This window comes from Pimephales promelas, chromosome 7 (genome assembly GCF_988280905.1).
Source record: "Pimephales promelas chromosome 7, fPimPro1.hap1.1, whole genome shotgun sequence".
Classification (NCBI taxonomy): Eukaryota; Metazoa; Chordata; class Actinopteri; order Cypriniformes; family Leuciscidae; genus Pimephales; species Pimephales promelas.
In genome coordinates this window covers 19,687,413-19,702,729 of record NC_142775.1, presented here as the reverse complement: position 1 = coordinate 19,702,729, position 15,317 = coordinate 19,687,413, and the positions used below count along the sequence as shown (strand labels likewise).

At 37.7% G+C, this 15,317-nt stretch overlaps 2 protein-coding genes across 11 annotated transcripts in view; one reads left to right on the top strand and one right to left on the bottom strand.

Annotated features, from left to right (window-relative positions):
• LOC120466845 (phospholipase D1) overlaps positions 1-4,699 on the top strand; it is a 32,991-nt gene extending 28,292 nt beyond the window's left edge. For 5 of the 7 annotated variants that reach the window (XM_039655484.2, XM_089133184.1, XM_039655482.2 and 2 more), the window contains 7 exons: positions 706-791; positions 894-1,007; positions 1,308-1,357; positions 1,488-1,622; positions 2,348-2,501; positions 2,897-3,011; positions 4,289-4,699. In XM_039655484.2, the coding sequence (XP_039511418.2) occupies positions 706-791; positions 894-1,007; positions 1,308-1,357; positions 1,488-1,622; positions 2,348-2,501; positions 2,897-3,011; positions 4,289-4,513 (879 nt within the window). In that variant the 3' untranslated portion in view covers positions 4,514-4,699. Of the gene's footprint in view, positions 1-705; positions 792-893; positions 1,008-1,307; positions 1,358-1,487; positions 1,623-2,347; positions 2,521-2,896; positions 3,012-4,288 lie in introns of those variants that run through there. The other 2 variants (XR_016169275.1, XM_039655488.2) reach the window with 2 other exon arrangements.
• Positions 538-15,317, bottom strand: part of nalcn (sodium leak channel, non-selective) — a 104,808-nt gene continuing 90,028 nt past the window's right edge. For 2 of the 4 annotated variants that reach the window (XM_089133180.1, XM_089133181.1), the window contains 13 exons: positions 14,938-15,044; positions 14,779-14,853; positions 14,490-14,609; positions 13,898-13,966; positions 13,659-13,807; positions 13,335-13,428; positions 12,984-13,116; positions 11,481-11,596; positions 9,496-9,653; positions 9,125-9,275; positions 8,451-8,600; positions 8,239-8,353; positions 4,887-5,756 (listed from right to left, as the gene is read on the bottom strand). In XM_089133180.1, coding sequence (XP_088989306.1) covers positions 5,614-5,756; positions 8,239-8,353; positions 8,451-8,600; positions 9,125-9,275; positions 9,496-9,653; positions 11,481-11,596; positions 12,984-13,116; positions 13,335-13,428; positions 13,659-13,807; positions 13,898-13,966; positions 14,490-14,609; positions 14,779-14,853; positions 14,938-15,044 — 1,580 coding nt within the window. In that variant the 3' untranslated portion in view covers positions 4,887-5,613. Of the gene's footprint in view, positions 778-4,886; positions 5,757-8,238; positions 8,354-8,450; positions 8,601-9,124; positions 9,276-9,495; positions 9,654-11,480; positions 11,597-12,983; positions 13,117-13,334; positions 13,429-13,658; positions 13,808-13,897; positions 13,967-14,489; positions 14,610-14,778; positions 14,854-14,937; positions 15,045-15,317 lie in introns of those variants that run through there. The other 2 variants (XM_089133182.1, XM_039655491.2) reach the window with 2 other exon arrangements.

Genomic DNA, 15,317 nt, shown 5'->3' with positions numbered 1-15,317 from the left:
ACACTGAAACAAGTATACATCCGCTGCACATTTGAATTTGGGATAGGGCCTATGCCTGGTCATGAGTGCAGAATATTTTTTTATTTTATTTTTTTTTTATATATATATATGTTCATTTACAGTATATTATTGTTATTTCAAATGTAAAAATAAAAAAAATAACATAAAAATCCTTCCAAAAATGTTAAACAAGCAAAGACAATTATGTTTTTATTAAATCATAATATTTCAAATAAGTGCTGTTCTTTTGAACTTTCTATTCTATGAAGTATATTAAAATAGAAAATAGATATTTTATATTTTAATAATATTCCACAATATTACTAATTGTAGTGCATGAATGCAGCCCTGGTGAACATAAGAAAAAATCTTACAGACTCTGAATTGAAGTGTGTATATGTATATTTCTGTTGCAATATATATATATATATATATATATATATATATATATATAAACTTTATAAATATATAATGCATACATGTATTAAAAAGAAACTACACATTTTTTGTCATTTATATATATATATATATATATATATATATATATATATATATATATATATATAAACAACTGACCCTGAACCTAGTTTGTGAAGATTGTGATTCTTGCATAATACTTCAGATGCAGTTTCTTTGCCATATTTTCAGCTTTCAGTCTTTCCGGCATTATCTTTTTCTTCTCCCTTTTGTCTCTTTATCTCTCAGAACCAGTTCTTCATCAGTTGTGCTGACAAATCCATCCACAACAGCATTGGAGATGCGCTCACGGAGAGAATCCTGCGGGCATACAGGTGCATCATGACAAAAGATACACTTGTATATGAATTTGAACACAAAAAACATCGACGGGCACACCAAACTCCTATTCATTTCTGTTTATGACTCGGCCACAGGGAGGGAAAAAAATTTCGGGTCTATGTGGTGATGCCCCTGCTGCCCGGCTTTGAAGGTGACATCTCCTCAGGGGGGGGACAAGCCATCAAAGCAATCATGTACTTTAATTACAGGTAATTCCAAACATGCGTCTTCTGTAATCACCAAATTGCCACAATTAAAGGCAAAAATGCAGCAAATTACACGTGTGTAATGTGGAAACAACGGTCCCCACTACTCACGAGAGAGACGCAAAAGACGATTACAGCCAGCTTGGAGGCTCAACACTATAGGCTAGATAAGGGGAGTAGAGAGGAGGCTGTGGTAATTGGGGTTCAGCAAGCGTTGTGATTGGTCGGTGAAGGAGAATTAAGACACACAATTGGTGCAAGACAGACAGTGGATGAAATTAAACCTTTCTTTCTCCATTACAGGACAATGTGCAGAGGGGAGCGCTCCATTATTGAGAGGCTCAAATGTGTGAGTAAGTAGACTAGTATGCAGAAATAGAGATTTAGACTATAGCTGTCATATTTGCAGAAATCATGCCCATCAAATGTGGATTGCACAATTTTAATGTGTTATAACATGATCAGGATGATTTGTCTGTGCAGTGGCAGATTGCTGGATCAAGTACATCTCATTCTGCGGTCTGCGCACTCACGCTGACCTGGATGGGCGTCTGGTCACTGAACTCATTTACGTGCACAGCAAGCTCATGATCGTGGATGATTGCACTGTCATTATTGGTCAGCCAATCTCCCCTCTCATACATATAGAAAAATAAAATCGGGTCGTTCTCAGGAAATGGTATCATTTGTGCCAGAAAATTTAATAAATTCATTTCATACACAATTTAAGACACAATATTTTCCCACGTTTTAGGCTAAATGAACCAATAGGTGGAGGTGTCTTGCTTGATATTCAGATTAGTGGGTGACAAATATGATTTTTTATTATTATTATTATTGGCTGATACGCACTACTAAGATATATTTGGATAAAAAGCATATATATATATATATATATATATATATATATATATTGAAACGCACCCGGTCATGTTGTTTGAAATCTTTAAACTGTAAAACTATTATTCGCCACTAGGGGGCACTGCACTCATACAAAACACTTCTTGTGTGGACATGAGCAGAATAACAAACACCAACAGATGTTTATGAAAAGCGAAGTCACGCCTGTCTCCTCAATCCACACAAATGCATTATTAAAATCCCATTAACGTCGCTCAAATCCTGTCTGTCTTTATCAATTCCAATTATCCTCTTATCTTTATGAATAGGCTTTGAAGAAGAAAAACATGAAACCACTGTTTTTCACTGATATGTCCTTGAGGCTTTCAGTAGAGGTCACACCCAAATACAGATCCAGAACACGCATCCTACACTCCCCAAATGCATTAACCATGATAGTAGGAAAAGGAAAAGTGTCTGATATGTATCTGTGATCTGCTTAGGCTCAGCAAACATCAATGACAGAAGCATGCTGGGAAAGAGAGACAGTGAAATGGCTGTGGTTGTTGAAGACACAGAATTCCAGCTCTCTGTCATGGATGGAGAGAGTTATCAGGCTGGCAGGTTCGCCCTGTCTCTACGGGAGGAATGCTTCAGGTCTGCTTTTCTGTTACACGTGAGCGACATGGCAACAGGATTTTTATTCGCTGTGGGAGGTTTTACAGTCCTGTGACATACATTGTTGATATTTATTGGATGAATCTCACAAAGAAAGAAATGTATAGACATACTAACATAGACATTAAATTAAATTAATGTTTTTTTTTTGCATTTTTGAAATAATTTTGCATGGGAGTATTGTTCTCAATTCTAATGAAAATAATACAGATATACTTATAAAATGTTCTAATCGTAAATATCTGTCCTAAAATCGGGTTTAAGGTGAAACATTTAAATAGGTTGCATTAGGCTGTATTTAATCTATTAAATAATGCTTTATGCTCTATTAAAAAAGGTTTAATTTGGAGTCTGAAAATAACCTCTCATTCTAGACTTGTTCTTGGCTTGCTGGGAGACAACATTGACATCAGTGATCCCATCAGTGACCGATTCTACAAGGAAATCTGGATGGTGACAGCAGCCAAGAACGCCAGTGTGTATGACAAGGTAAATATGTCACTCTGACCTTCCTCACCAAATGCTCTAAATAGCCCTCGATTTATTTTTATTTATTTAATTTTCTTATAGAAAAGACTGATCTTAGATATTTGATTAACCCGGCTCACTCAATAGAGCCGGATGTTTACTTGTGCTCTGATTCTGCCTATTTCCCTTGTCATTGAAATGCTTCAACAATCCAATATACCATAAATATGCTTAAAGGGTTAGTTCACCCAAAAATGAAAATTAAGTCATTAATTACTCACCCCCATGCTGTTCCAACCCCGTAAGACCTTCGTTCATCTTCGGAACACAAATAAAGATATTTTTGATTGAATCTGAGAGCTGGATCAGTCCTACATAGACTGCCTAAGGGACTGGCTCTTGACGGCCCATAAAGTCATTAAAGAAAAGGTTTAAATATTCCATGTGCCTACAGCGGCTCAATTATAAGTTTATCAAGCGACGAGACTACTTTTTGTGCGAAAAAAAACATAAATAACGACTTTATTCGACTATTCTATTACTTCCTTATGGGCGCATGCGCGAGAACTGAGACGAGGACGTTCTCCTTCGACTACTTCTTGTTACTGGCTGCTCACCGCTTAGGAGTATTACCGCCACCTACCGTATAAGATGATGTGCTGATATAGCTGGAAGCGCAAAACTTTCTGTTTACAAGCAGAGGAAGATGCGCGCTGTACATACGCTTTTCAATTAGCGTATTTTCCGCACTATAAGGTGCACTTAAAAGCCTTTAATCTTCTCAAAAAACGACAGTGTTCCTTATAACCCGGAGCGCCTTATATATGGATCATCATCTTATACGGTAGGTGGCGGTAATACTCCTAAGCGGTGAGCAGCCGGTAACAAAAAGTAGTCGAAGGAGAACGTCCTCGTCTCAGTTCTCGCGCATGCGCCCATAAGGAAGTAATAGAATAGTCGAATTATGTCGTTATTTATGTTTTTTACAAAAAGTAGTCTCGTCGCTTGATAAACGTATAATTGAGCCGCTGTAGGCACATGGAATATTTAAACCTTTTCTTTAATGACTTTATGGGCCGTCGAGAGCCAGTCCCTTAGGCAGTCTATCTAGGACTGATCCAGCTCTCAGATTCAATCAAAAATATCTTTATTTGTGTTCCGAAGATGAACGAAGGTCTTACGGGGTTGGTACAGCATGGGGGTGAGTAATTAATGACTTAATTTTCATTTTTGGGTGAACTAACCCTTTAAGCTATAATATTAAGTAGGTGTATCACCATCACCACCTCTCTGTGCAGGTCTTCAGATGTTTGCCCACTGATGCAGTCCTAAACTACAAGATTCTGAAGGACTACATGTCACGCCCATGCATGGCTGCAGAGGACCCTCCACAGGCCTTCACTGAACTGAAAAAAATACGAGGCTTTCTGGTCCAATTTCCCTTGTATTTCCTGTCTGAGGAGAACCTTTTCCCTTCCTTCAACTCTAAAGAGGGAATGATGCCCATCGAGCTTTGGACATAGACTCAGAAACTGTAATGGCTGCCCTTTCTTTTGATGCTTGTCATCTAATGATGCTATATGTGCTGTAAGTAGCATGCATACATTTGTAGAGCGAAAACTACCTCTGAGCTATCCATAGACGCTAGCTTTCCATGTTGCTGTGAAGTCTCAGACAGTCTTAGTGTATATAAACCTTCATTCTTCTGCTGTGTGCGTCCTTTGTCCCTGCAGGTTTATAACTGAACTATTTTAATGAAATATACATGGACACTGCAGCTGTTGTAAATAATTAACTTTGTTCTTTCAGATTATTTCTTTATGAGTGCATAGTTCTTTTCATTTGTTCCTGAAAATGCAGGCACAAATGCTTAAAATAACAACACAACCACTTCAGTTAATATCACAGTGACTTTAAATTTAAAAGCATGCGATAACTTGCTGAAATTCTCAATTTTACAAAATATATTAAGTACACTATTTCAATATATTATTTCAATTATTCTTATAACTTACATATGTATCTTTATTATAATACTTAAACTGGAAAAGTCACAGTCACATAGACACACATATAATATGGTAACATTAAATGTATTGCAACAATGGCTGCAAGTGTTTGCATTTTGTAATTCGTAAGTCCCTAGACTTACAACACAAGGTAATTGTGGACCTTACACACTCCCATGTAATGAAGATGAATTGTGGTGGCACAAAGACAAACATAGAGAACGCTATGGCTTTGGTTAGGTGCATCACATTAAGCATGTGCATTTACCTAACCATTACATCTAGATTATTAGCTTCTTAAATTACATTACATAAACTTCCTGAGGACACATTTCAGCTGCTCTTTCATCATACATATTTCCCATTGACAAAATAATGCTCACTGAAAATTTTCCACACAGTAGTGATCATTAACAATGGTTTTAACCGGTAATGTTTTTGAATGAGCAAAAGGTGGCTTGAACGGGTGCAGGTGGCGCTTTAAGCGACATAGAAACACCTACGTGAAGCCAATACAAAGGATCGCGGCTTACGCTAAGAAGCGAATACAAAAGATTTAGCCGAAATATCCTTTCTTAAGTGGAAAATCTGGAAAATATATGGGCAGTTTTGCTTCAAATATCAATGAGGTCATCACCGCTTTCATCACTTTCCACTGTCAGTTGACGAGTCCACCACTTTTTGACTTCAGACCCTGAGGAGGCCTCGTCACTCACGGGGTTCATCTTACACACCATGGACTTCACACTCGTGCGGCCTGCGGGAAAAACACAGGACTGTGATGTGAGTCACAGGTTAACCTGGCACACACAAACAGGAATATTATATAACATATAATAATTATGTTAAGCGAATGCATGGATCCAATATACTGATACATGTTTTCTCTCTCAACAGAAAACATACAGTAACTGACTATGTTTACACGGATTCTTGCCAAGATGGACATTTTGTTTGAATATGTCTGTTCGAACGTAAGAAGACGTAAAAGAGAGCTCAATTCAGTATTCATGTGCTGTGTGAACACACGAACCCTCACACAGAAAAAAACAAATTGATTTACATTTTGCGTCTTCTTGTGCTTTCATCAACAACATTGCTTTGTTAGAATTCATAAAGAATGTTACCAGCGATTGACACCGTTTCATAAACTCACCGAATTTTTACCAGCATTTGGTGCTTGGCGAGTGTTCATTTTAGGCCCTGACAGGAAGACATTTGATAAATTGTTTATACCAAAACAATTTGGTATAAACAAATGAAGAGTTCAGATGCAAAAGCCTCTAAATGCCATTTGAAATTTTCTTCTAAAATGACCAGTTTTATCAAGCTTATATATCCAAGTTCAGTAATTTCACTTACATGACAATTAATAGGTAATCTTCATTGCCATTTAAGTGAAATTACTGAACTTAAATATACAAGCTTGATAAAAATGATCATTTTAGAAGAAAATTTCAAATGGCACTTAGAGGCTTTTGCATCTGAACTCTTCAAATATTATTTTATATTCGCTGCAATTTTAATCATGGCATATATATATATATATATCAAATCATTTGTAATAACTTATAATGTATAGTTAAAATATAATCATTTTCATTTTTACATTTTGAATTGGTTTGCTTCATATTTAAAGGACCGAACCTTCTCAGTAGAGACAGGCAATTATTTATCACCTCGTGCACCACTTTCATATGGGATTCCGCAGGGCTCGATCCTGGGTCCTGTTTTATTTTCCTTACACACGCTTCTGTTGTATACTATTTTTACCAATTATAATGCATCATACCACTGCTACGCAGATGATACTCAGTGTTATGTTCCTTTACATCCAAAGGATGGATAGCTTGCAGTGTTTATTTGATTATTCGAGGGAGGTTAAACAGTGGATGTCTGCCAACTTCCTTCAGTTAAATGATTCCAAGATGGAAGTCTCAATTTTTGGCTCATCTAAGTTCACAGAGGTTGTCGCCAGTAAATTGGGACCTTTATCAGGCAATCTCCATACACATGTTAGAAATCTGGGTGTTATTTTTGACTCTGCTTTGACTTTTGATAAACAGATCAATGGTGTGGTCAGAAGTTGCTTTTATAAGTCAAAGAATATTGCGAAAATTAAGGCATTTTTATCACCCAGAGACGTGTCTGTGATGCATGCTTATATTTCATCAAGATTGGACTACTGTAATGTACTGTACTTTGGTGTCTCACAGTCCCTACAGTCACGTTTTCAACTGGTCCAAAATGCTGCTGCTAGATTTCTGACAGGAACGTGGCAAAGGGAACATTTTTCGCCAGTATTGTTCTCTCTCCATTGGGTTCCACTTAAACATTGTATTGAGTTTATAAGGGATTGCATGTACTGGGTCCTCCATACAGCTCTGATCTCCTTTCAGCCCACCATAATGTTTTTATAAATCTCAGGTCAACCAGTAGACTACAGCTGACTGTTCCAAGGATACGTCTAAAATTAAAAGGAGATTGTGCCTTTTTTTTTGTGGCCACTTCACAGCTTTGGAACAATCTGCCATCTTATATAAAGACTGCACCTTCATACATTGATTTTAAATCGTTGCTTAAAACCCACTTATTTACTGCTGCTTATGGTCATAAGTGGCTTTAGAGTTATTGCATTGTTTTGTGCATTGTTTATTTGTGGTTTTATGGATACTTGTTTACCGTTTGTACAGGACTTTAGCCAACAGCTGTTGTTTTTAAATGTGCTCCAAAAATAAATATGACTGACTGACTGATTTTGAACATATATTTTAAATTTTCTGCAATATATATATATATATATATATATATATATATTAATCTTTATTTAAAAATAATCTATTATATTAACTTAAAATGTATATTATATTATAAAATATATTATAATATAATATACATTTTATAATATATAGAATAATATTTTTATTTTTTACATTTTGCACTTTAAGTTTGCCACAATTTTCATTTTTACAAAATATATCAAGTACATTATTTCAATATATCATTTAAATGAGTCTTATAACTTATGCATGTTTTTAAAAAAAAAAAAAAATTATAATACCTAAAAATCTGGAAAAGTCGCTGTCATATAGACATATACTATGGTTATATTAACTGTCATAATGTCTGCAATTGTTTATTTTTTATTATCATTTGTAAGCTGCTTAGGATAAAATCAATAATTTTGTAAATGTAACAAGCATGAATAATAGTAAAAGTATATAAAGTTTGGTATAGACCTGCAGGCAGTCGCCACTGTCCCAGCTTCCTCTGGGGTCGGTCGGCGGAGTCCTGGCGGTAGCCGCTGCGGTCTGACAGAGTGGGGCTCAGTAATGTTTGCAGACCACTGTTCTGCTGGGTCAGGACCAGGAAAATCATTTTAAATCATTTCATTAGAATGAAGACTCAACGACACACAAAATCTTTCAAGAATAGACACTAGTAAGGTTACCTCTGGCTGAGTGGGATTGTCTTGGTTATGTGCGTTGGTGTCCTCACTGGGGACGGTGGTCTCAATGCTGGGAGGGTTGAGCAGGCGGCGTAGATCCTGCTGTTGGCTCTCTCTCAGACTGAGAATGATGCTACATGACTGCTGCTGTTTCTGAAGAGGGAAGGTGATGTCAGTGTTTTCATTCGGTTCATCCTGCATGTCTAATATCAGGATCTATCGCAGTGCCAGTGTGCCAATATGGGACTAATTCTATTGCACAATGACAATAAAGGAAAGTGAGCTGAATATGCAGTTATATCCGTAATCCTATCAGTGGATCTGTGAGAGTTTTATAGCCTTGACTCTGGCCCAGATTTCTTTTTGAGAAGAGATATCAAAGTTCTTTTTAAGAAAAGTCAGTTCACGTGGCTATATATGCAATGCCTCCAAGCAGCTATTTGGGGCATGCAATTCTTACAACCGTGAGTGTTTGGTTATGTTGATGTTTGGTCTAGGCAGAATAGATCTGCAACGCTGCTTTTGCTGCTGCTGTTGGTTAAGACCAATTATAGGACTTTCTACTGCCAATAGATACACGACACATACAATACAATACGCTAAACTGATTTCAGTTAAGTCAGGTAAATGTCATGTTTCTCAGGAGTGTGAGAACCATGGTGTTTGTGTGGACTCACGGCTCGTATGCGTTTCAGGCACTTCTTTAACCACATGCGGATGGTTTGTTTGGCCACCTCCTCCTCTATAGTGTATTCAAGCTGCTCTCGTGCCAACAGCTCCTCAAGCTGAAGACTCTTCCGGATATCAACCGAGCGGTATGACAACATGCTGAAACATACACAACCAACGACTATAGACTATAGAACAAGCTTAGGGACCAATGTGAACAACATAATAGCAATTAATAGACCCTTTCAGATTTTGTTGTTTTTGGGCTGGGGAAGAAGATTATAATAGTTTTGATAGTAGAACTCTATTACAAAATAGGACATTTTAATTTATCATGATATGAAAATGTGCTCTAATAACTATCACAGTTCTTTCTAACCTCAGTACATCATGGAAGGTGACATCTCCTCCATTGTGCAGACGCTCCATCTCATAGCACATGTGTTTGAAGAGGAGCTTATCTTTGTCCAGGTCAACTTCCAGACGACCTCTCAGCAGGCGGAGCAGAAACTTCACCCGAGAGGTTGGAATCACTCCCTATATCAAAATCAATATCATACAGATCTATTGCTGATGTTGGTTTCAGAAACCTTCATATATCATCATAAAAGTAAATACCTGCTCAAACAGCCAAGAGAAAAAAAGAAACTGTACTGAAAATGATCTGTACTAAAAGCACTGTAAGAAAATTATCAGACTATTAGCTACTCTGTTCCTATAATAATAATAATAATAATTTGTTACATTTATATAGCGCTTTTCTGGAAACTCAAAGCGCTTCACATAGAAGGGGGGGATCTCCTCAACCACCACCAATGTGCAGCATCCACCTGGATGATGCGACGGCAGCCATATTGCGCCAGAATGCTCACCACACACCAGCTTACTGGTGGAGAGAAGACAGTGATGAAGCCAATTGGTGTATATGGGGATGATTAGGAGGCCATGATGGACAGAGGCTACTGGGCAAATTTGGCCAGGATGCCGGGGTTACACCCCTACTCTTTCGAAAGACATCCTGGGATTTTTTATGACCACAGAGAGTCAAGACCTCGGTTTAACATCTCATCCGAAGGACGGTGCTCTTTTTGACAGCATAGTGTCCCCATCACTTTACTGGGACACTAGGACCCACACAGACCACAGGGTGCTCACCCTGCTGGCCTCACTAACACCTCTACCAGCAGCAACCTGGCTTTCTCAGAAGGTCTCCCATCCAGGTACTAACCAGGCTCAGCCCTGCTTAGCTTTAATGGGCAACCAGTCTTGGGCTACAGGGTGATATGGCTGCTGGCTATAGTGGGCTGTCTATCTAGACAGCATTTTAAGGGATCAAAGGCACCTTTCTTTTATTAAATTCTAAGGGAGCATCATATGTATCCTTAAAGTAGGCAATCCCAGAATGCTTTGTGATAAACTATGAATGCTGAAATAGAACTAGAAATATATTTATTATAAATTATAATCAAAACAAATTGTTTTAGAGGACCAAAATCACTGACCGAAACAGTGACATTTAATTAGCACTTCTCTGATGATGCATTTTAAAATCCGCCGTTGTTTGAAATAGGGCTAATTCACATTCTTTCCTACATTTAGATATGTGTGAAAATGCATTTTTGTCTCGTTGTTTTAGTTTGACAGGGTTGGCACTAGCTTAGCTTAGCACAATGAATGGAATCCTTTGTTGCCAGCTCGCATGTCCTGAGTAAAAGCCCTTCGATATTTTCAGCCTGTTTGGCTGAAATATCGAAGGTGGGCAGCTTAATGTCAAAGAACTTTACTATGGTTTAATTTAACACAAGAGAACAAGACATTATTTTCAATTTTGGCTTTTGAACAAATGTTTGCCTATGCAGAATTACAATTAAATCAGCTTTGTGAGGTTCCATCACAGTCAGGATGATTCCGAAGCAGATCACTGGATTTTGGATCAGAGCTCACATGTCTCTAATTATGGACCTAGTCCTTCCTGTGTGCTCAGCTGTTACAGTCTTATGGTTTCAAGTGTTTCTAGCTGATCCCATCATAACTCATTAAGGCCAGAAAATGACTGGTGTGCCTCATTTAACTCATATACAGGAGCAGATATTACTAATCCTACAGGGGGAGGTCAAATCTGCATGCACTTCTCTCTGCTGCTCTCAATAAGGCTGTTTCCACCTAATGAAGATGACAGCTCAACACCTCTCACTATCTGTGACAGGCAGTAATAACCTCCAATTACTCTGGAGGTGAGAATGTCGATGCGTGTGATTCATTCATTTGCAGCTTCAGAGTCGGTGCGGAGAGCACACATGGGTATTAACTCAAAATCATCCCCACTGACAGCCGCTGATCACAGGCATGTCCCCTCCTCCTCACCTCCCGCTTGTCATCCACCATGTTCCAAATTATCTGGAAGTGACGCAGGTCGTTGTAGCTTAGCAACTGGTCCTCCTCGGTAGAGTAGAACAAAGAGAAATTCTCCACAATGATAGCTGAGGGGGAGATAAAGTGATTAGGGTTGGGTTAGCTTTCAGCTAGGCTCTCAGTGCTTGAGTATAAGGTTGAAAACACTCTAAACAAGTGTGCAAATGCATATAAATACTTGGCTTATGCATTGCAAGGACATGGTCCTATTGTACACACTTTGTGTTCTTGCATTTCTGTGGTGGTAATAAACCTCAAGGGGGTGATAGAGTAAAGGCCTGGGTATACTTTATTTTATATAAGCAGAGTGTTTTTTTCAGCATTTCTTTCAGACATACTGCTCATCAATAGGACCGAAAAGTTTCAGTTTTGTTTCATTGCTCCACAGAACACAATCCCAAAACTTCTGTGGCTTATTTATATGAATTTGAGCCGGCTTTTCTTGAACTTTTGGGTCAGTGGTGTACGTCTTACACGATATCTGGCATGGAAACTGCATGTGTTTTTGTGCAAGCTGAAACCTCAGTGCCTGTTGACTACAAAAGACCTTCAAGTCTTGCTGCAAGGTCTGTTGCAGTCACTCGAGAGTTTTTCTAAATCGGAGGTTTCTCAGAAATCTGGTTGCAGCCATCAATAGCTTCCTTATTCTGCCCTGTCCAGGTAGTGTAACCACTGTTAATTTATTTATTGATTTCATGTTCTGCAATGAGGACCATCTCGATTATTTGATGACTAGAAACTTCAAAAGAAACACATTATTTGAAACTTTTTTTAACATAAAATATTTTCTGGGCTTTTGGCGAATTCATTCAATTTGGCTTTTATTCAATTTCTGAACAATCAATCCTTGCTAAATAAAAGTATTAATATTTCAAAAATCACAATGACCCCAAATAGATAAATAGTAGTGTACATTTTTATACATTTAAAAAACAGAATTTCACCTCAAAGCTCCATTCGTTTTTTTATCAATTATTTCTATCAATTTTTTGCAATTCTGTATCTTGCTTGCTACATCACTTCAAACCAGAATAAGTTATATTTTGAATAATTAAATTTTGACTGTTGCACAAGCCAACTTGCAATTTAAGCAGTCTGATGTGAAAACCAGCACCCCACAACATATGCTGGTGACCAGAAAGTGTGCACATCTGTATAGTCCATAAACTAAGAGCAATAGACACAGAGAATAAACTGGCTTTGATTCAAAGCCTCATTCATATTCAGTAGTGACCAGGGCTGAGCTACGAGATAAAGTCTTTCATAGGGAGGAACCTCTCTGTTCTGGGAAAAAAAGGGATAATACACATAGAAGGACGTCAGGAAGAATAATGAGCAGCGATATTGCATTTTATGAGCTAGTTTAGCTAGCATCTAAAGCGGGAGGAAATTAGATTGGACCCTGGGAGATGGAACAGGATATTGTGCCCGCAGTCAGGAAAAAGAGGTGCTTACCTACGAGCAGGTTGAGCATGATGTAAGCAATGATGACATAAAAAGAGCAAAAGTAAATAAGGGCGCCAGCATAGTTTCCACAGTCCGTCTCCCAGTAACGATGTTTGTCTGGGGTGCAGAATGGCGCCTGCACCTGGGGAACAAGGCAGACAAACAAACATAATCAACACATGGGGCTCGCAGCTGATGTGTTTTGATTTAAATAAATCATTCAAAAGTATGTTGAATTAAACAATATGCTGTTTAGTTTTATTTGCAATTCTATTTGATACATTTAAATTCTTTGTTTATGATTTTCACAGCAAGGACACTTGCTTGCGGGCAAAATGGATCTGCCATTCAATCTCTTACCATGCAGTCATGCATGATCTTATTCCAGTCTTCACCTGTGACTATTCGAAAGAGTACAGTGATGGCTTTCCCCGCAGTGGAGAAGTTTGCGTGCCTGTTGGCGAGAGAGGAAAAGGTAACAGCTCATGCAGAGTCATTTCCACTCATGCTGTCAGCTTCACCTGTAAACTGATTCTCCCAAATTCAAGTAGGGCCTTCAAGCAAAACGTTTAGACAACACCAATTATATCAGTGCTGTGGGTAGTAGTAAGTGTGTTACAAATCTTGCCTCTGGTATGCTGACAGAGTTAAATCAATGCCTCTGTGTGACATAAGACGGCTCACCTGTTAATGTTCTCGCCATATTTGACAGTGCCGAATAGGACAACACCAGCGAAAGCGTAGCACAGCAACAGCAAGAACATGCCCACGATAATAAAGAAACTCTTATACATGCTGACGACCACAGTTAGCAAAAGCATCTTTAACGTCACCTGTAAAAAAAAAAACAGTTCAGTGGGGGAGGAAATGCTTTGTAAAAATGTTTAATATTTTTACAAGCATTATCATTTACGCATACTCACATGCTTCCCGCATATGGTGAAAAACCTGAATACTATCACACATGTGCCCATCATGTATGTGTAAGCATTCTAAAGAAAGAGAAATACAAGTAATTTCTTTGAAATATAACATTACATTTAAAGTCAACATAGGTTGAGTCAAAGAGCTTTACTGTACATCACAAAACAAAACCATGAATGTTACATTTAAATCATAATAATTGTAGCTTTTGTGAATCTGAATTCTAACAATAGATCAGATTATTGGTTTTCTACTGTTTAAAAAGTAGTGCATTTTCGGTCTGACACGTATAATAGGCCTCAAATTTCAATTGATTTGGTATTGGAGTTTACTAGAAATGATTTGTATAACAATTGAAGATGTACAAAAATTAAAAAAAAGTAGAGGAAGATTGTTTCCTTTAAGACATGTAATTCATCAGAAGATCCCAATATATAAGCTGTTATTTTCCTTAATTATTTTGTTCATCTGAAAAAAACATCTTTTTGTTAGATTTTGTATTGCCTAATTGTAATCGATCAAGAAATTAAAAAAAGAAAAACATACAAATAAAATTCCATTGATGAAAATGCATGACATTTTAGTGTGTACCAGTAAAGCAAAGTGCAAAATGATCCATATGACTCCCAGGGATGTGACGAGTAGGTCATATCTGTTTCTCCTGCTCTGCCAGTATCCGGCTGGTGACATAGCTATCAGCTTCATAGTCACCTGCAGCAGAGGAATTCATTATGTCATGACTGTATAATACTTCCAAAAAACCTCACGAACTGCAAAGCCTATGGTGAATTGTTAAACTTTTTTTGTGGCTGTAGATAAAGAAGAAGAACTCATGAAAGAACAAGAAACAAGATTTTAAAATGTACAGTAACATATTTACCTCCAGAACAAAAATAAAAGTGAAAACCACAGACATTGTGGCCAAGGGAAAAGTAACCGGGTCAAGTACATCCCACTGTAACACATACACACTAATTAATTTGTTATGCTAATGCTAAAATAGAACAAAAATGTGTTTTGTTGCTGTAACCTTCCTCACCTTAACAGACAGAAGGACAGATTGTGCTAACACCAGCACTGCAATACCTCGCTTAAAAAAAGGGTGCTGGGTGATGTCGTACATTTTTGCACGGAATCCACCATTTTCTGCAAATGCAAGAGAAGGAATTTCAGTTTTGAAAGAACAGAAAATTGGGGCTTTTCAGCATGAACTGATACTGTGGTTATAAAACAAAGACCTGGTCAAAACTCCCTGACCTTCAGAATAATTTCCGTGCTCTCTTTTATCATCAATTAAAGGACTCACTGAGAGAAAATAGTCTCAGCTGTTCATTCAATGCACTCGGTAAGAGCTTTACCCTTGGCCTTGCTTTTACAGATTCGCCACATCATCGTTTTGGTGTCTTTTAGCTGGTCACA